Source organism: Loxodonta africana, chromosome 1 (assembly GCF_030014295.1).
Source record: "Loxodonta africana isolate mLoxAfr1 chromosome 1, mLoxAfr1.hap2, whole genome shotgun sequence".
Lineage (NCBI taxonomy): Eukaryota > Metazoa > Chordata > Mammalia > Proboscidea > Elephantidae > Loxodonta > Loxodonta africana.
Window position 1 is genome coordinate 204,159,165 of NC_087342.1, and position 22,504 is coordinate 204,181,668.

General features: G+C 38.7%; 1 protein-coding gene across 1 annotated transcript in view; it reads right to left on the reverse strand.

Moving 5' to 3' along the window:
• The window catches only part of MAP7 (microtubule associated protein 7), a 201,591-nt gene that overhangs the window by 48,041 nt on the left and 131,046 nt on the right, over window positions 1–22,504 (reverse strand). Inside the window, exons 2-3 of the mRNA XM_064291234.1 lie at window positions 19,489–19,590; window positions 12,307–12,384 (exon numbers count right to left, since the gene is read on the reverse strand). Of these exons, the coding sequence (XP_064147304.1) occupies window positions 12,307–12,384; window positions 19,489–19,590 (180 nt within the window). The remainder of the gene's footprint in view (window positions 1–12,306; window positions 12,385–19,488; window positions 19,591–22,504) is intronic.

The window sequence follows — 22,504 nt, forward strand, 5'->3', positions numbered from 1 at the left end:
AGAAATAAAGATGTTTACAAAACATTAAAGAATCATAAAAAATAAAACTGGTAAGATAAATTTGTAAAACAAGGTAAAATAGGAATTAGTCAGCTCCTAGATTAATTTTCCTTAAATAATGTTTTTCGTCTGGTTACTTTCTCTCTTAAGAATATTTGTAACTATTTCCTCATTAAATTTAAGTTCCCTGATTCATAAAGTCCTATTTAAATTTCCCCTTAATACCCGTATTTGGCCTTAACATAAACTCTTGATTCTAGTTAGACCAGTCTCCTCACTGCACCTCCCAAACCAACCATGCTTCTCCCAGGGCTTTGCTCCCATAGCTCCCTGTGGGAAGAGCTGCCACAGTTTCTTACCCAAATGGATCCATCCTTTCAGGCAGCAGCACAGTTCCTGTAATGTATCTCAGAATCACCTTTGGAGATGGAGGGGGGTTCTTGTTAAAATGCAGAATCCTGGGCTCCAACCTTCATATCCGATTTGCTAATTCTAGGAGGGGGCCCAGTAATCTGTATTTCTAACAAACCTCGAGATGACTCTTAGGCAAGTGGTTTACTGATAACATTTGGAGAAGTACTGTCCTTATGGTAGAAGCTTTGTTTTTTTCAGGGCTCACAGCTGCTTGTCGTCTCTGATAAAAACTTTAGCCAGTTGCCCTGGAGTTGACCCTGACTCATGGAGACTCTATGTGTGTCACTGCAGAGCTGTGCTCCACAGAGTTTTCAATGGCTGATTTTTTGGAAGTAGAGTGCCAGGCTTTTCCTCTGAGGGCACCTCTGGGTAAATTTGAATGGTCAAACTTTCGGTTAGCAGCTGACCCTGTTATTTATTTGCACTACCCAGGGACCTCACTACATACTTTAACATTTTCTATATTTTTATTTCTGTGTAGCAAAGGTTTTTTTTTTGGCACTCTCCATGATGCCTTCCACAATTTGACATATCCCAGGGTCTTAACAATTATTTCCAGATTCATTAGGACCTACTTCTTGATTCATTCACCCATAACTGTGTGGTCTTGGGCAAGTTACTCAATCTCCCTAAGGCCTCAGCTCCATCAGGGTAATCTATGGATAAAAATAGCACCTTCCTCATAGAGTTATTATGAGGATTTAAAGAAAAATTACACCTAAAGTAGTTAGAACATTTCTCTACACTTAGTAAACATTCAATAAATATTAGCTATTACCATCGTCTTTGTCAACACCACTATAATTTCAATTCAGAAAACTAAAAGGTATTTTTTTAAGGTTGCACTATAAATTTCAACAAGGCTAGATATTATTACAATCATAATTAGTTCTATCTCCAAATAATCTATTGAAGGAAGAAACTTTTTCAGACTAGTATTGAATTGCACTTCTATTTTCTACCAGGAAGTGGAGATCCTATCCCAATGCCTTTCTTTAAACAATTGTCTTCTTTAAACAGTCATACAAAGGCTACGCAGATAATGTTGAAATAGCAAGCAACACCTTCTTACTATTACAGGTTATGCTGGCGAGCACTAGGATTGTTACAAGTACAGATCATGCAATCTTTTATATTGAAGGACAACCCATAGAATATTTCAATATTTTAATAAGAATTAAAAGTTAATTTATTCTAAGGGTTTTAGCTATGTAAAATATTCCCTATGGGTGATAATGTCAAAGTCTTATATTTTCCCGTTAAGAAATGAGGATCTTTTAACACAAGCAATCAACAACCCAATCACTATTTAAATAATTAAAAATCACTTAATTTCACAAAGGAATCTTGGTGGTGTAGTGTCTAAGAGCTACGGCTGCTAACCAAGAGGTCGGCAGTTTGAATCCACCAGCCACTCCTTGGAAACCCTTTGAGGCAGTTCTACTCTGTCCTATAGGGTTGCTATGAGTCAAAATCAACTAGATGGCAACAGGTTTGGTTTTGGTTTGATTTCATAAAGAGGTAGTGCTATAAAAAAAAAAGCATGTCGAAGAAGGAATTACATTAACCTTTACTCTTCAGAAGTTATGTTTTATCCCGGGCTTTCAGATCATAATATCAAATGAAATGATAACCCACTGTAGTCCCAGAAATACTGGATATTAACCGATCCCATTCTTGCCGTGCTGTTACCAGGACCCTTTAATGGTGCAGTAACAGTGCCACATACAAGAGAAATACACTTTCAGTTTGGACTCCATTTAGAAACCCACAATGACTCTTGCACTAAAAGGAATTTAAAATGAAAGGCCGAATCTTGTAGTGAACAGAGCATAGGTTCTGACTTCACAGGAGCCTGAGTCCACCACCAGTCCTGCCACTTATTAGCTATGTACCATTAAGCAGTAACAATCTCTGTGGTCTTGTTTCCTCAAATGCTGTAGGTTTGTTACGAGGACTCACAATTACATATAAAGCACTTAGCACAGGGTCATGCACATAGTAAAAACCAGTTGCCGTTGAGTCAATCCCAACGACATGTGTGTCAGATGTAGAACTGATTTTTTAGAAATAGACTGCCAGGTGCTTCTTCGGAGGCGCCGCTTTGATTAATAGCCAAGCATTTATACTACCCAGGGACGCTAATGCACATAAACCAAAAAAACCAAACCTGTTGCTGTCGAGTCGATTCCGACTCACAGTGACCCTATAGGACAGAGCTGCCCCATAGAGTTTCCAAGGCACACCTGGTAGATTTGAACTGCTGACCTTTTGTTTAACAGCTATAGCACTTAACCACCATGCCACCTATGCACATAGTAAAAAAAAAATAAAAAACTGCAGCTGCCATTCAGTCAATTCTGACTTATGGTGACTCCATGTGTGTCAGAGTAGAGCTGTGCACCACAGGATTTTCAATGGCTGACGTTTTAGAATTAGATCACCAGGCCTGTCATCTGAAGCGCCCCTAAAAACCCTGCCTATTGCTGTCAAGTTGATTCTGACTCATAGCAACCTTATAGGATAGTAGAATTGCCCCTTGGGGTTTCTAAGGAGCAGCTGGTGGATTCGAGCTGCTGACCTTTTGGCTAGTAGCCAAGCTCTTAAACACTATGCCACCAGGGCTCCAGGGTGCCTCTAGGTGGACTCAAACTGCCAACCTTTTGGTTAGCAGTTGAATATATAACTGCTTACGCCACCCAGCTATCTTATTTAAAAGAAGCGCACTTAAAGTGTCAAAGAAACCATAAAAACAAAGAATGAACAAATAGCTATCAGGCATCTCAGAGTTATCCTCCATTTCTCCCTCATTAATCTTGGATGCTCTACCCTAACTCAACACATCCAGACAACTAACTGGCTCTATCATTTTACTTCAGAACTATTTCTCAAATCCAGTGTCACCTTTTCCAATCTCTTTGCTGTTACTTTATTTAAGCCCTTATCCCTTTCTCAGAGCTCTGGTGGCGCAGTGGTTAAGAGCTTGGCTGTTAACCAAAAGGTCTGCAGTTTGAATCTACCAGCTGCTCCTTGGAAACCCTATGGGGCAGTTCTACTCTGTCCTATGGGGTCACTATGAATCAGAATCAGCTTGATGGCAATGGGTAACAGATGCCTTATTCACTTTTTCTGATATCTAGTGTATCTCCCCTCTGAGTCTACCCTGAACACTTCTCTCAGAGACATTTCCCCCAAAACCAAATCCGATGTCACGGTCCTGCTTGAAAGCCTCTTAGTTCCCCATGCTCCTTTTCCGACTCCTTAGATTGACCACACAATCAAATGCCTGTAAACATGGTACCCTCTGTTTGAAACACTTCCTCCCACCTTACAAACGTCTATCATCTTTCAAGTCCTATGTCAAATGTCCCTTCCTCTGAGGAACCTTCCCTGATGACCACAGCAAGGGGTGCTCCAATAGCTATACTCAGACTTCTGCTAGAGTACTTAAGACTCTAGATTGTAACTTCTCTGCTTTTACAGGGTTGTGAGTTCTTCCCCATATTCACAATGTCTAGTTTAGCAGGAAGAAGCCCAGGTGGCTCAATGGTTAAATGCGTGGCTGCTAACCTAAAAGTTGGCGGTTCAAACTCAACCAGTGGCTTCTCGGGAATAAGACCTGGCAATCTGCTCCCGTAAAGATTACAGCCTAGCAAACCCTGATGGGGCAGTTCTGCTCTGTCACGTGGGCTCACCGTGAGTTGGAAATTGACTCAGTACCCAGCAACAACAGTCTAACAGATGGCTAACGTAAGTTCGATGAGTCAATAAATGAACTAAAGAGTTAAAGGACTGAGTAACTTCAAAAAGCAAGGCAACTAACCTACGGGCCTTAGCATTAATTTAGTCTCCTGAACTTGTCATTTAAATTGTTCTTCCATTCAACTTTCATTTGAATATTATGCAATAGAGAACAGCCTGCTAAGAAGTGTGATGCTGTAGGACACCCAGGATGCCATGTCTCCCATCCCTGAGGGGCCATCCTCCTCCACTTTCTTCCCTGTACACAATGGTAAACCGACGGGACTGAGATGGGTCCGCAGTTTATACATGTGGTAAACCAAGGACTAAAATCCAGTGCCTTCCTTATACATGGGCTGAATGCCTTTTGAGGTAAGAAAACAATACTGGAGTTATCTTCAGGCTAGGCTTAAAAGAGTGTTCAGATTGTGCTAAAGTAAATGGAGAAACCCTGGTTGCCTAGTGGTTAAGAGCTATAGCTGCCAACTAAAAGGTCAGCAGTTCAAATCCACCAGGCGCTCTTTTGAAACCCTATAGGGCAGCTCCACTCTGTTCTTTAAGGTTGCTATGAGTCAGAATCAACTCGACAGCAATGGGTTTTGAAAGTAAATGGAGCTGTGCTAAAGCATACAGGACAAGGCCTGTCTTTAGAAACTCCTTAGAAACAGTTATCCCTCTTTCTTTTCTACTCCTTAGCTCAGAAAAATCAGGCTTCTCTAGTTCCATGTAAAAAGAAGCCCTCATAGAGCAATAGTTAAGGCTCTCGGCTGCTAATTTCAAGTTCAGTGGTTTGAACCCACCAGCTGCTCCATGGGAGAAAGATGTGGCAGTCTACTTCCGTAAAGATTACAGCCTTGGAAACCCTATGGCGCACTTCTACTCTGTCCTATAGGGTCACTATGAGTTGGAATTGACTCAACAATAGTGGGTTGGGTTTGGTTTTTTGGTTTAGTCCCAGATATCTAAGTCAGTATCTGTGGAATCATGTGACCTTCTACCATCATCTTTATCACCATCATTACCGTGGCGAGATGTACTCAGCTCTTACATATGCTGACACCAGGTGATTTACAGGAATTATCCCCACAGCCACTCTATGAGGTAGACAGCTATCAAACTTACTTTATGATGAGAAGTCTGAGACACAGAGAAGTGAAGTAACCTGCTTAATGTCTCACAACAATAAGTGGTGGACCTGGAACTCAAACTCTGTACTGACTGTGGAGGCAAACAATGAGCCATTATGCTAAAAGGCACTATTTGGAACACTTCCCAGTGGCTCCTCTAGACTGGGACAAACTAGCTATCCAAATGTGAAGATCCAGATCCTCTAATGTCACTTTTAGCTTTTATATTCACCTGTTTAAAAGACCTTTTACTATTCTTCAGGTTTTAACATCTTTGCATCTTTTCAGCCTTAAAGGCAAAGTAAATTTGGGAGAAACAAACAAAAAAATGGCTGGTTAGTAACAATGATTCATTATATGTTAAGATTTCAGTTTCTGAGTTACCTAATCCATAGGCAACAAGCATTTATTCTTCCTAGTCCTGAGCCTGACTCATGATACAGCTGCTTTGGTTTATGCTAATGCCCACATCCTTCCCACTAACATGCATTTAGATACCTTAGCTAATTAGAACCTGCTTGACAGCCTTATGAGCTTTGTGTACACTGTATTCATTAAGTAATAACTTTGGGAGACCCAGATGCCAAGATTGACCATTAAAAATCAGTTTTATCCACTAGAAATTTGGATTACAAAAACTGCTTCCCTTTTTTTTTTTTTTTTGGGTGAACTGTGTCTAAACAGGAAGATCCCTGGTCAGAACCAGTGACTGCCTAAGCCAAATCATGTGAAGTGGGAAATGGGGAGTGTCACTTACAACTCTAATCTGGCATGGTATTATTGATTGGTTGCCAATTTATCCTACTTTGCCTGTCAACTATTTTGAGATGAGCATTCTAAACCAGGTTGAAGTGATCATTTCTGTCTCTACCATACTCTTATTAATACTGTTTTCCCTGAGTTGATAACACACACTGATTTTAACCCGTAAACTGGTTGCCTTTGAGTCAATTCTCACTCATAGTGACCCTACAGGACAGGGTAGAACTGCCCCATAGGGCTTCTAAGACTGTAATCTTTATGGAAGCAGACTGCCACATATTTCTCCCGTGGAGCTGCTGGTGGGTTTGGAATGCCAACTTTTCATTTAGCACCCAAGTGCTTAACCACTGCACCGCCAAGGTTCCTTATGCTGAGATTAGGGAGGAAAAAAAAGGCAAAGTAAGAAAGTTATTACTAGGAGCAAAAGAAATCTGGTGAAATGATCCAGAGAAAAACTTTTTAAAAAACATAATGGAAGTTGAACAAATTTTTAAGGTTAAAATTCTCTTTATAGTACATTACATTTTCTAAAATATTGTATCATGATAGATTTCTTATACAGCTTTGAACTTAGCTATAAAGTCCGATATGACTGAACTAAATTATAGATTTTGTTAGCTCAAATTTTTCTTGATGAGCTATGCCAGTCAATCATACAATTCTTTGATAATCTTTCATGATTTTATAGCATCCAGGAAAGCCCAAGTTGGGGATGTAATTCTCTAGCTAAGAAATCTGTTCTCATGAAGAGATTAAATAAGCAAGAATTACACTTAATCAACACTTCAAACTCAATTCATATCATCTTTAAAAAGGGAAATCTGATATATCCCTAAAAGTAAAGGACTATTTGTCTATTAAGCATTCTAAGCGTCCTGTTGAATTTTCTTACCAACATATTGTAGGACTATTAATTTTATAACATATATGGAGAACAACTAGATTTAAGGCACATTTGTTATAGAAATTACCTGTGTATTCTTTTTCATCTGAGAAAATGGCTACGGATAAGAATTTAAGACATGTTTAACTGAACTATTACAAGAGCAGGTATTACCTGATAATTTGATAATAGCTGAACCGAGTTATAATATGCCCACTGCATTCATCTCCGTTTATAATAAAATGCATCTGCAAGGTAGTTTCTATGATTAAGAAATTAATTTATTAAGCCGAGACTATGATGATGGCAGTGGCAGCAAAAATAAAAGCACGGCTGGGCTTCTATTTAAGGGTGATGGAAAATTTTGGAAATGGACAGTGGTGATAGTTGTATAACATGATGAATGTAACTATGTCACTGAGTCGTACATGTAAAAAATCTTAAAATAGCAAATGTTTTGTTATATATAAGCTTAACATAGTTTTTAAAAACAAGGAAAAATAAATAAAGGTATGGATCTGAGCTACACTTCCTGATGAACTGGATTTGGGGAAGGAGAGTGTCAACTTCCGTCAACGAACTGGGATAGAGATGGCTGAAGCCCCAGCTAGGGGACTAGGCTGAGTCCAGCCTGACCACTGGTAGCTACAAGCAGCCCAACTAAAGTGAAGGAGGCCAGGGTGGAGACTACTCAACGTGCAGGCGTGGGTCAGCTAAGGAAGAGAGAATATTTTGTTCTGCGAAACATGTAATGGTTAAGACCGGTAGTCAGAAAGAAGTCAGTGCCCTTAGCAGCAGCAGATGTATTTAAAAAAATGGCAGGATTCATTTCTTGGGCCAAAAAAAATTGGTACAATTGATTGGGACACAGAAATTACCAAAAGAAGTTAGTTTTGGAGGCAGAGGAGAGGAAGAGAACAGGAAGAGGAAGGGAAGAAGGAGGAGAGGAAGAAGAAGTGGGACAGAGGGAGAGGAGGAATGAGAAGAACTATTTAGTTATATTGAAATTGACTTTCAGATAATAGAGAAGCATCCATTGACCGATAACGAAAGAAACCAAACCTACTGCTGTCGAGTTCATCCCAACTCATAGCAACTGTCTAGGACAGAGCAGAACTGCTTCATAGGGTTTCCAAGGAGCACCTGGTGGATTCAAACTGCTGATCTATTGGTTAGCAGCTGAGCTCTTAACTACTATACCACCAGGGTTTCCACTGCCTAATGAATTGCTGGAAATATGGAACTCTTATCAACAAAAAAGCAAAGAGAGTTGAACCCATAAGAACAAATGAGATTTCTTTCCCTCTAGGAAAAAATGAAGTTAGAGCTTAGAGGACAGAAGGTGAATGAGATGCAGAAGTCAACAGAGAGTTTGAAGGAATGGCCTGAATAATGTCAGAGAGAATGGAATCATTGAGGTGATTCCTTCTTGTAAAAAGCTTTTAAGGGAGAAAAATCATGCTTCCAGAGAACATGGCTCAAACAAAATGACAGAACAGTCCCATACATTAAGAATCCTGCCTGATTTTATGTCATAAATGGAAAGGTAACACAGGAAGAGCAGATGTGCCATAACCCTACCATAAAAGCATTAAAGCAGGACTCAGAGATTTAACTCACGGGAAGTTATTAATAGGCCCTTCCCATTTGCAAAACAGTACAAAAAAGCCATGCTCCCCAAGCCAGAATAATCTGACCTCTATTCTCTCTCTCTGTACCCTGCTTTTTTAAAAACGCAGGTTAAAAAAAAAATCTTCAATGATTTCAACATTAATTTCAACCAACATCCAAATAACCGATTTTACTGGCCAATCATTTTAAACTTTACCGAAATTCATGGAATGTTTTCTGATTTGTTTACTTGAAAAGCTTTAAAGTGAGAAAGCCCAGTAGCAGCTGATATTACAAACTGTTTATTGTTTTTGGATCAAGCACAGTCCAAATATCTATTAGGTGACAGCCTTTTTTTTTCTTTGAATATTCCACTGCCTTAATAAAAAAAATAATTTTTTTTTTTTTTTTTTTTTTAATAGCTTCTGCCAAACAGTTTATGGGTAGCTGGTCAGGTGTGACCTTTACTTTTTTTTTTTTGTATTAGTAAAGATTCTTTAGAAATTACCCTTATATTCTCTAAGACACAGCTTAAATTAGATTTTAGATGACTCTTTTACAAATAAGGTTTAAGGGAGCCTCTCAAGGCTTAGTTCCTACTATGATGATTTAAGTGGAAAAAATAAGTAAAATACACTGCTTTAAAATTAAAAGAAATTAATGGAAAGAGTAAGAATTAAAATTGATATATTTCACTAAAATTATGATTTTTCAACAAGACAGAAGAAACGAGATCAGAATTATGAAAAACTATGATATTTAACATGGCAGGGGATAGGAAGATATAGAGAAACTATATACTGGCTCACCAAAGAAGTAAAGTTGTAATAATTGGATAATATAATAATTCAGAAAATTCCTTTTATCCATAAAGTAATCTGAAGAGTATGTTGGGTCTCTTAGCAAATGCTTTTTGTGTCATCCCTCTACAGTTCCTGCCTCTCCTGCCCCCTGGAAAATGCCTCTTTATCCTCTAGGAGGAAGCTCAGGAGGCACCAACACAGCCGGGCTGGGTTAGGTGCTTCTGTGGGCTCTCTGTTCCCCCCTGCACACCCCTATAAGGGCACATGCATCACACTCTGCCATGGTTCCTGTCTGCTTATCTGCCTCCCCACTAGACCGCAGCTAGCCCTAGAGCACTGGATCTCAGCATTATTCACCTTTTTATCACCTTTTCAACACAATGCTGGCAAATAAGGTTTTTAAATGTATAAATTACTAAATCATGTTGAGTCCAAGTGCTGTGCCATCCATGTGAATTCAAATATGGCATTACACTCTAAAAAAATTTAAAAGCCACTTAATATACAAAGCGTAATGACTAGACAGATTTTAGAGAGGATTTACAGGCCCAAAGCTGTAAGTCTTACACCTGCATAGCATGAGAAGTAAAATCACTTTTGTTTGACCAACATATTCATGCTTTCCATGAAAAATTGCTATTGCTTGGCTTTGAAAGATTAAATATACTCAAACAGGAAGGTATGAGTTAATATGTAAAAGCTAATTCATAAGGGATTCAAACCATAAAGAAGTAGTCTACTGAGACACTTCTATTCAAGCAGAAATGAATCAATGTGGTAACTCTAAGGAGATATTTAATAGTTAAGACCCAACCCAAGCAGGACAGGGCAGACCAAAGCACTAATCCTTGGATGAATCCGAAAACAGAGTGCAAATGACAGTCACCAGAACAGAAGTCAGTTTCTTCCTGTTGCTCAGCTCAAGCCTCTTCCTGCTTCAGTAGGTGTGCTTCTGCTTCTTTTCATCAGTTCTGGTCCACTTGTCAAACCAACCTTGACTAGGGAACAATGGGCACAGTTCACAGCAGGAAGGGCTGCAGGCTACAGATTGCTGGGCGGGGGGAGGTGCCGGGGCGTGCTGCTACACACAGACAGCCCAGCTTTCCAGGCACCACCTGCCTGTAGGAAACCTGTCAGGGACAGGGAACTTTAGTCGTGGGTGGACACTCTAGGTACATTAAGTCAGAGCTTGCTTACTTCTGACAAGTTAGTAGAATTTGTAAAAAACAAAACATCTATGGCCAAAAATAAAATAAAATGACCTCCTATGGAGCCCTAGTGGCACAGTGGTTAAGAGTTTGGCTGTTAACCAAAAAGGTCAGCAGTTTGAATCCATTAGCTGCTTCTTGGAAACCCTATGGGGCAGTTCTACTTTGTCCTATAGGGTCACTATGAGTTGGAATCGACTTGATGGCAATGGATTTGGGTTATTTATTTTTTTGGTGTGGTCATTATGGCAAGGAATAGAAAGAGGCCTGTGTTAAAAAACCGTATGTATTGTCAACAAACTTCTGATAACCAACTTGGTTCTACATACCACTCAATTCCACAAACTGAAGTTCCTGAATAAGGAAAATCAAAGGGATGGGGATATAGGTGCTGGGCTCCCCATTAAATGCAGTTGCTTTAGAAAAGCTACGGGTCATCTGCTCCAAAGATTTTTAGCAGCCTAAGTAAATCTTCATTTTAAAATAGTCTAGACACTCTGGAAACACTTAGGTAGATAAAGAGAGCATCCTGTTTTAAGGAAAGCAGTGGGATACAGACCCCAAATTCTCATAAAAAGACCAGGCTTAATGGTCTAAGACTAGAATGACCCCAGAGGGCATGGTCCACAGACCTTCTGTTAGCCCAAGACTGGAACCATTCCCAAAGCCAGTTCTTCAGACAGGGATTGGACTGGACTATAGGATAGAAAATGATACTGATGAGGAGTGAGCTTCTTGGATCAAGTAGACACATGAGGCTATGTGGGCAGCTCCTGTCTGGAGGGGAGATGAGAGAGCAGAGGGGGACAGAAGCTGGCTGAATGGACACGAAAATAGAGGGGGACAGCAACTAGGAGTATATATAGCAAGGTATACATAAATTTTTGTATGAGAGACTGACTTGATTTGTAAACTTTCACTTAAAGCACAATAAAAATTAAAAAAAAAAAAAAAAGTTACAGAAAAAAAGAAAAGGGAGTATCCTGTTTTAGCAACTTGACATAAAGGGACAACAAAGGAAAAGAGGAGTTGGCACCAGGGTCCCCGCTCAACATTCTAGAAGACAATGACTATTCAACTTCTCAGTGCTTTGGTCTCTGCTTCCTGTAAGCTAGTCCTATGATCTAGCTCTCTAGGGGATTATGGTACAAATAACTGTAGTTGCTAAACTTTCCCAAGGGCATTAGGTAACAAAAGAAAAATCAGACACCCAAGCACTAGGTATTGTGCGTTTCTTGACTGCATACTGGTAGCATCGTCTATAAATTCAACAGCAGCATTATTACTAACATAGAGGCAGTAACTGTCCTAGCCAAACAGAGCCTCATAAATTTCCACATAAAAAAGCACCCTATGCTCTCTGGGCCTTTCTATTCTTCAAGTTGTAAAATATAATCTGCTGACACACTGTCCCTCTACTCACATATATATATATTCCTTCCCTCCAATGCCACATCAAACTGTGATGACAATGTAAAAAGAAGCAAAAGTGACTCTAATCTGAGGCCTGACCCTAATCCTATTATTACTTAAAATTTAGCCTTATGCTTACCTGAGGTACTAAATTCTGTTTCACAATACATCTCCAGCAAATACCATTACCAAACTCATAAAGGCACACAGACAAACACAGTTAATATAATGATGTCCATTTGCTTAAGCTTAAATATCCATCATCCTAAATGTGAAAAACCAGCATTTCAACAACAGTGTCCCTGAGTGATCAAACGAGAGTGCTGACAAAGGGCCTGGGATACCTAGTTGTTTTTCCCGTTCCTCACGTCGCTCCCGGGCCAGCCGCTGCCGGTCATCAACTCGTAGCACAGGTGGAGGGTCTAAAAAATGAGATGAAAAACATTAACAGGAAGAGGGTTTTTTTTTCTTTCTTTTTAAATATAATGATATACACTGATAAATATCCTTTAGTCCAGTAAATGTGGTGAATGAAATACTACTACATGTCTTACAACAGCTAATACATATGCAGCCGATAGTGTTGGCGATATACGTTGTTATTATAATAACTCTGAGAATTCCCGAGTATTTGTCTTCCATTTAAAAACACTACACTAACTGTGTAACCTTCTAGATATTTTCATCAAATGATGTAAATGATGTCTTGTGCTCCTAAGCTACAGAACTTTTATTCTTATGCTTTAAAAAGTCTGTTCCTTAAAAACAAATAGAATCCTAACTAAATGAATTTCTACTGGATAGATGTTGACCAGCTAAGGAGTCCAGCTTGGAGTCAGACAGACAAGAGTCTGGTTCCTGCTCTGTCACTCACTTGCTATGTAAATTTGGCCAAGTTACTTACCCACTTCTCTAAGTCTGAAGCTATGATGTGGATTTTATTTATTTCCTTAAAAAGCGGATAAAAATGGAACCTATAGCACATCATTGTACATATTAAATATAATAATGCTTGTAACAGTGTTAGTATAGTGCCTAGTGTGTGGTAAGTCCCAGTAAATCAACTCATTCACTGAACACATACTGAACATCTATGATGCACCAAGCACTGTTCTACACACCGAAAACAGCAGTGAACAAAAAAACAAACCAAAAAAAAAAAAAAAAAAACCGCCCTCACAGAGTTTACATTCTGCTGGGGAAAAGTTTAACAACAGGATAAATAAGTAAAATATACAGCATGAAAGAAAGAGAAAAAAAATATGTAGAACATTGAACAGAATAAATGCAAAGAAGAACAGAGCAATAAAGGACAGGACATGTCAGGAAGGGGGTGTGTAAAATCTTAGATGGGGGTCAGGAAGACTATGATGGTAAATTTTACGTGTAAAAATCTGATAGAAGTAGCTGTGCAGGCATTCCAGGAAGTGAAAAGCCAAGTGCAAAGGCCCTGAGGCTGGTGAGTACCTAAGGTGCTCAAGAGGCAACAGGGAGAGTGGCTGGAGCAGAGTGAGATGAGTAGGTGATGAGACCAGACACACAAGGGCCAGGGCATGGAGCTTGTTGGTCATGGTGAGGGCTTTGGATTATAGCCCAAGTGAGAGGCTCCTGGAGGATTTCCAGAAGAGGATTACATTAACAGGCTCACTCTGTCTAGTGCCAGATAAAAGCAAAGTAATAATAATGATTGTTATGGATTGAATTGTGTCCACCAAAAATAGGTGTTGCAAAACCTAACCTTTATACCTGTGGTTAAAATCCCACTTGGAATGGGTTGTCTTTGTTATGTTAATGAGACAGGATTAGTATAGGTGGTGTTTTTGGTCAATCTCTTACAAAATATAAATGGAGCAGATTAAGGAAGCAGAGACTGGGAAAGATAGATGCCATGCCACATGAAGATCACCAAGGAGCCAAGGAAAAGAGACAAGGACCGTCCTGCAGAGCCAACAGAGAGGGAGAGCCTTCCTCTAGAGCCAGCACCCTGAATTCGGACTTCTAGCCTCTTAAACTGTAGGAAAATAAATTTTTGTTAGTTAAAGCCATCTGCTTTCGGTATTTCTGTTATAGCAATACTAGGTAACTAAGATAATGATGATAATTACACTTGAAATAAGGTTTATTTTTCCCTCTACTAAACTGACATTAAATCTTTAAGATCTCATGTTAAAAACAGAAACCTACTGTAATTAACAATTTAGAGACAACAGTATTAGTGCTTCATCGAGAAATTCTAAGGCCTTGCATCCCAAATGCCTCTTAAACTTCATGGAATTTGTACATTTATGTGAAATAAAAACTGTACAAAAGTCCATTAGGAACCTGTATAAATTTGACAGTATGGATTAAGAATAAAACTTTGTTGTTGTTAGGCGCCATTAAGTTAGCTCCGATTCATGGAGACCTTATGTGTAACAGAACAAAACTTTGCCTGGACCTGCACCATCGTCAAAATCGTTGTTATGTTTGAGCCCATTATTATAGCCACTGTGTCAATGTATCTCATTGAGGGTCTCCTTCTTTTTCACCGACCCTCCATTTTGCCAAGCATCATGTCCTTCTCTAATGACTCCTGATGACATGTCCAAAGTAAGCAAGATGAAATCTTGACATTCTTACTTCTAAGAAGCATTCTGGCTCTACTTCCTTCAAGACAGATTTGTTCCCTCTTCTGGCAGTCCACAGTATATTCAGTGGTCTTCGCCAACACCATAATTCAAATTCATCAGTTCTTCCTTTTTCATTATCCAGCTTTCTCATGCGTATGAGGCAATTGAAAATAACATGGCTTGGGCCAGGCTCACCTGAGTCATCAAAATGACATCTTTGTTTTTAAAGATTTTAAAGTGAGCAAGACTAGGTGATGATATTTTATACTTTTCATTAGCTTCCAAGTATGATTAAAAAAAAAAAAAAAACTGGTTAAATGGACCCCTCACTAGGTCACACTCATTATGATAATTATTTCTAAGATTTACAAATCATTATGAGGTTCCAAATAATTTTTATGTAGGAAAATATGGCTCCTGGTCCCATAACAGTCTAGTTCTAAAATAGGAAAATGGGCATGTGGGCCCCTCAGGCATTTTGTGAAGGGCTATCTGCAGGGAGTTTTTGCCGCCATTTGCTTTTGGTGATAGGAAATGATAAGCCATGGCAAGGATGTATATAGTACTGCACACATATATCAATCAGTATAAATGAGGCCAGTGATTAAGACTGCAATAGTTCACTGGCTTTCTTTGAGATCAATCCAGAAATGATCATCACTACTCACCTGGAATTAGATTCGAGTGTAAGATGCTAACAGATTGTGATATGCTAGATGATTTTGGTTGGTTTAGGAATCTGGCACTAAAAAATATTGCATTACAGGGTGAACATTTTGCTCAGTTTAAATTCCATTTTCATTCTTCTAATTACATCAATAAGTAAGGTGCTTTGGTGCCACAATGTCATGTCGGGGGTAGAGACAAAGGCTTGTCTGTTTTGTTCACTGCTGTATTCCCAATGCCTAGGGCTTGGCCTAGCAGGAAGGAGGCTGCTCAGTAAGTATCTGGTGGATGAATGGGTGGATGAATGAATATATGACCAAATGAAAAAATAAAATTAGCTAACTTTCAGAGCATTTAAATGTTCGCTCACATGCACCAATGGAGAAAACCAAGAGCATTCTTGTATTTGATGACAGACTTTACAATATTTAAATGCTAGTAAATTAAATTTTAGTTTTAATAACGAAAAACTATTAAAAGTTTCTCCTTAAAGGTAGGTTTTCAAAAGGGAAAAGACACAATTGAATAATTCCAAGTGAATAGTGTATTTTCTGCAATTGCTTGTTTCCTGCTCAATTCCAGCCCCACATCACTTTTCCCTGAAATAAAATCAAGGTGTAGAAAATAATTTAACATTAGGTACATTCCACTTTGTTTACCAATGAATTTAATATTATTAGAATAAAACTAAGTTACTGACTCTCAGAAGGATAAAGGTTTGAAGAGAAATAGAATTTTGGTATAAGTCAGCTTGGCAGTTGGACTCTGCATTCAACTTCATGTCTACGGTGATTAGAGTTGGGTAACCATCCAAACTGGGGCACTTTTAACAGTGAAAGGGGGTGCTATTAATATTCCGTCTGTGATGCCATGCATAAACCTGGACTGTCCTGCACAACCTTGAAAGTATGGTCACTCTACTAAAACAGTGACCCCAAGGATGACGAAAATCAGCTCACACTGGCAAGGCTTTTTCAAAAACTCACTTTATCTGAACAACTACCGTTTATGCAATAAATAATTTCTGTATAGGGCTTTGCATTTTACAAAGCACTTTCACATATATTACATTTTATTCTTCACAGTAATCCTATGCATTATCCAAGCATTTATTCTTTCAATGAAGACTTCGCCTATTTTCCAAATGAGAAAAATGAGAGAAGACAGGTACGACTAAAAAAATCATAAGGTTAAGTAGTGTGTGCATACACTGTGAGGGCCTTCTCTAACAGGCATTAAACGTAAAAAGTTGTTAAGAATGATTGTATAACTTGGGAACAGGTAAGAGTGATGGCTGAACATGAAAAACATAATTAATGTCGCTGACCTGTACACGTGAAGACTGTTGAAATGTCTAACGTTTTGTTATGTATATATTTACCAAAACAAATTTAATCTAATTTTTAAAAAAAAGTAAAATATTAACAATTTTGAGTATAGACAGGTGCTTTCTAAATCAGAAATATGTTCTGGAGTATCTGGAAGTAAATGAGGTAAGGAAATTTAGCTTAAAATTTACTGGGTTAAAAGGGACCCCGAGAAGTCATATAGTCAGGATGCCCATATTAATTAAAGCAATACTTAAAATATCCCAAAATACAGCATGTACTTTTTTTTTTTTTAATTCTAGTGAATAAAAATCAACAGTCATTTAGATAAGATGTTCCCATGACTCAGGCTGCATAAAATCAAAAGGTTTTACTCAAGGCTAGCCCTCCTACATGGAACCTCTTGTATCATCCTCAGGAGAGACTCAGAATAGTAACATAGTGGTTTTCTAAGTAAGAGCTCTTTAGGTACCATTGCTCATGTGTATATACAAGACAACAGAGACAGGGATGCTCAAAAGACACAGTTGATCTGAAATAAAATGTCTCCTGAGTTAACTTTAGCAATGTAAATGAAACGACTCTATGATGATACGGCCAACTGGGGTAGAAAAGACTTTTTGGCCTCTGAGCTCTCCATGTACTCTGTGTATTTCCCTCATCACACTGGCCACTTTGTGTTAGAATCATCTGTTCACATATTGGCTTACTCTATCATACTGTGAACTGGAGGCTAGGGATCATGTCTTTTAATAATGTATGCCTCGTACCTACTCAGTGCTAACACAAAATGAATGAATGAGTTATCAGGATATAAAAGTATAAACTGCACAGTAAAGAATGGTAGAAATTAGAAGTGATGGTTGATGGAGGGAACTAGGGAAATAACGTTGTTCTTAGGTGATGTTGAGTTGATTCCGATTCATAGCAACCCTATGTACAACAGAGTGAAACACTGCCTGGTCCTGCGCAATCCTCATAACCGTCGCTGTTTGAGCCCAGTGTTAAAGCCACTGTGTCAATCCATCTTATTGAGGGTCTTCCTCTTTTTTGCTGACCCTCTATTTTACCAAGCATGATGTCCTTCTCCTGAGACTGGTCCCTCCTCATAATATGTCCAAAGTACGTGAGACGAAGTTTTGCCATCTTTGCTTCTAAGGAGCATTCTGGCTGTACTTCTTCCAAGACAGATTTGTTTGTTCTTCCAGCAGTCCATGGTATGTTCAATGTTCTTAGGCAACACCATAATTCAAAGGCATGAATTCTTCTTCGGTCTTCCTTATTCACTGTCCAGCTTTCACATGCATATGAGGCTATTGAAAACACCATAATTCAAAAGAAATATAGTCTAAACAATTTAGTTATGTTCAACACTCATGGTAAAATAAACGGGGTTTTAGTGTTGGAGAATTTCTACTTCCATAAGTAGAAATCCATAAACATGATCATTTGAGTATAAGAAATTAAGGTCTACTAGAATAAGCTCTGAAGTCCCTGGGCAGTGCAAACAAGTTAACACATTCAGCTGCTCACCAAAAGGTTAGAGGTTCAAGTCCAACCAGAGCCACGTTGGAAGAAAGACCTTGTGATCTACTTTAGAAAGAGCAGCCATTGGAAACCCTGTGCAGCATGGTTTCACTCTGACACACATCGGTTGCCATGTGTTTGAGTCGACTTGACAGCAACTGCCTATGTTAGGTTAGAATAAGCTCCATGATGGCAGTGGTCATGCTCTTTCATTCATACACTGTCTCTCACAGTCCCAGGCATAGAAGAAGAACTCAGTAAATATTAGATGATGGTTGGGTGGTGGGTAGGTGGTGGGTAGATGGATGGATGGAGAAATTAATGAAAAGGCAAGCTTACAAGATGGGAAAATCTCAGCTTGCTGATTAAAACTTGTGGAAACTGCATATCATTTTTCACTAATGGCTGCTCAGTGCAATACTTGCAACACTTCTTATTTGTCTTCCTTCTCAATGACAACCCAGATCTATCTGCTCTGTTCTAGGCCTTTTCAAGGCCAAAAAAAAAAAAGTGACAAAACTACATATGATGAAGATGAGGCTAGACCCAATTATTTCTATTTTTATTCTCCCTGATTCACTGTTTTTCAGTGACTTTGGTATTGGAAACAGCATGAAGCAGGCTTCCAAGAGTTTTGTGGGGTATTCAGCCTGCCCTTACCATCCTTCGGTGTCTCTTATCACAGTATACATTAGTTTCTCCCAAGGATTGAACAGTGCTCGCTGGATACCTGGAAGCAACTGCATTGTCTATTCAGTGGTTTGTATCATGTTTATAGACTGTTTGCTTCTTTGTATTACTGGAACAGACCATGAATCATAGATTATTAAATGAAATTACTGTGTAGGTGTAGAATCATCGCAGGGAATGGAAAACAAAAATATAATTCCATACCGGTTTTGCTATGTGTAAACCAAAAACCAAACCAAACCCACTGCTGTCGAGTGGATTCCCACGCAAAGCGACCTTATAGGACAGAACAGACCTGCCCCATAGCTATGTGTAAAGATTTCTTAAAATGTTTTTTGAAAAGTCATAAAAGAGATATGCAATAAAGCTGAATATACAGGTATAAAAAATTGTATCCTATCTATCATTACAGACAGAATAGGGAAATTATTACCTTTTATACACTGCTTCACAGTAAAATGCACCTACACACACCATCTCATTGATTATCAAAATAATTCTGGGAGGTAAGCAGAGTACTTTAATCTCCATTTTAAAGAGAGCAAATGCAGGCTTTGAGAGGGCCAGAGTGAGTGTGTGTTTTACAGGTAGGACCGGAACCCAGGTTTCCAAAATTCTAGCTTTGTTTAATCTATAATTCATCAGCATGCCTTTAAGACTTTGGGGATAAGCTTCATTTTTCTATAGTGAATGCAATGTATCATACCTGGTTTATTTCCTGAGTGGCTGCTATTTTGTCCTGAAACAGCAGGGGAGGGACGGTTGGAGGCAGGCGTTTTCTTATCTTGCACTTTATAGTTGTCAGGTGCTACATATATAAGACATAAAAAAAGAAAAGACAAGACATATTTAGTTGATTAAAATTCACTCAGAAACATTCACCTATTCAATGTTTACTGTTAACCTTTGTAGCAAGTACAAGGCTAGATTCAAGAGATAAAAAGATGAAGTAGTTACAGCCCCTGACCTCGTGGAAGCACACAGTTCAGTGGGAAGGACACACCCAAAAATCAACAGCCTCAGCTCAAGTCAATCCTACAATGGCGGCTTCAAGGATCATAAAGATTATTTACCTGGGCCATCCCAGTTTACAGTTAAAGAAACCGCATGAAAGCGTAATTGGAACTTAAAGTCTCTGATCTTAGTTCTTAGAAAGTTCTTGCATTAGTCACTAAAAAATTCCAACAACATAACCAAGCAAGTCATCAAAAGGGAATCAGGAGATACCATTTACTGGGATTCTGGAAAATGCTTCTGACAAAAGTTCAATAACAAAGATTATTAAAGAGACTAGGGGAAAGTTGGAAACTGTGGTTGTGTAGTGGTTAACACCTATGGCTGCTAACCAAAAGGTCGGCAGTTTAAATCCAGCTTGCACTCCTTGGAAACTCTTTGGGGCAGTTCTACTCTGTCCTATAGTATTGCTATGAGTTGGAATTGACAGCAACGGTTTTTTTTTTTTTTTTTTTTAAGGGAAAGTCAGAATTGACTTGACTGTACACAATGACGGGGGAAATGTATTTCAGGAAAGGTACAAGGGGCACGAATGAACAGGCTATATAAAGTATAGGGTCCTACCCAGACCCAGTGCTGTCCGAGTAAATTTCCTTTATATCTACTACTTTATTGAACATATTTTCAAAGGATGTTTAAAGGAAAATAGACATCTCTTGGAAAAGAATCCTTACCATTGCATCAGGTAGGAATCCCTGCCTCCCACTCTCTGCCTTCAGAACTGCTCCACCCTCAGTCTATCCCATCAGCGAAGGCATTTCCATTTTTCCACTTGGTCAGGTGTAAAGACTTACAGTCATCCTTTATCGCCAACACAGTCAGAAAAGTTTATCCTATTCTTTGAGTATGAGTAATCTTTAAAAGAAGATACATTTTATAAGCTCATTAAATGGTTTACACTTGTTTTTAAATATAGATCAACTAAAGAGAATATTCTGCCAGCATAAAGCTTACATATAAGGAGGCCTGGTGGCACAGTGGTTAAGTGCTTGGCTGCTAACTGAAAGGTTCAGCAGTTCGAATCCACCAATCACTTCTGTGGGAGAAAGATGTGACGGTCTGCTTCTGACAAGATCACAGCCTTGGAAACCCTATGGGGCAGTTCTCCTCTGTCCTATAGGGTCGCTGTGAGTTGGAATTGACTGGACGGCAACAGGCTTTAAGCTGACAATGTTATCAATGTCCAAATATGGAGGCTAAATCTATGCCTGACCAGAACTTTACAATTTTAATTGTGACCACTTTGATCCTGGAGCCCTGGTGGCGTAGTGGTTAAGAGCTTTGCTGCTTACTAAAAGGTCAGCAGTTTGAATCCACCACCTGCTACATGGAAACCCTACAAAGCAGTTCTACTCTGTGCTATAGGGTTGCTATGAGTCAGAATCGACTTGATGGCAATTTTTTTTTTTTTTAATACTACTATAACTTAGTTATTCAAAGTAAATTTCTCATCAGAGGGTGGGGATTCAATCTGATGACCATAAATTATAGGCTGAGGGAATTAGATTTTATTTAGAAGACAGGGCTCCATCTACTCAAGGTTTTTGAATGTAAAAGGATGTGATAATAATTATGTTTCAGGAAGAATAATTTTAAAAATAGCTCCCAAGATGTACTAAAAAATGTTCTAAATTTACAGACTGAATGTAGAGACTCCATCTTTGACCTCTAAATGGGGCATTACTGAATTTTTATGGCCATCTTTCAATTACGTATAATATTAGCCAGAATGGAAAATCACAGACTACTTAAACAATAAAAAACATTTTATATTACCATTTTAATACTGCCCAGTTTCAAACAATGTGTTTGCTTTAAATTATAGCTTCAAACAAACACAGATATGGATTGGGTTAAGTTTTATCTACTTGAGCTCACCTTATCTTATGTGCAGGGAAAGGTCTGTAAAGATACAGTAGAGAATGCGAAGACAGCAAATCAAAAGTTAAACATCAAAAGGCCTCAAGTAGTACTTTCTAGTAGGACTTTGCTACTTGAGAAAATTTTACCAGGCAATTTACCATTGGAAAGGGGTTATATTGTGGGTGTACACACTTTCACTGAGGAATGGGAACAAATCAAGGTGGGTCTGAATGGAGCCAAGAAAAGCTCCTGACAGTAACCGATACAGGATATAGAAAGGAAAACAGAAAGTGTGACAGGTTCTATAGTGCTGTAATACACACTCTCATTCAACTTGCCAAAAAATTAGTCACCAGTTATAAACACGTAGCAGGTGACGCTCACACTAGTTAATCTTGGCCTACAGTCTGACAACGTTAGAGACAGCCCCTGAAAGATCTGCCTCCCCACCCCCTGCAAAAAAAGGCTGTTCTTAAAACCTTTGTTGCTCAATGTGGATAGAACAACCTCTCCCCTTATTCTGTAAGTTAATAATTCCTACTCGACGGCACTGGGTCTGGGTTTGGAATCTTTTAAAAACTGCTCATAGGGAAGTTAATACTTAAAAAAGAGAATCATAAAGAAGGAGAATGCTATATAGAATTTGGAGTACTTTCATTGTTATTTTCTTTTTATTACAAAGTCACTGCCAGCACACAGCCAGTAAAGCCTCATTAGCTAAAGTGTTCAGACAGAGATGTTCCATTATTTTTAGTTAACTGAAAGATTAGTAACATTTCTTTATAATTAGTAACATTTAGAATATATTTCAAACATACTCATTTCTTTTTTGCCTTGGTGTATTC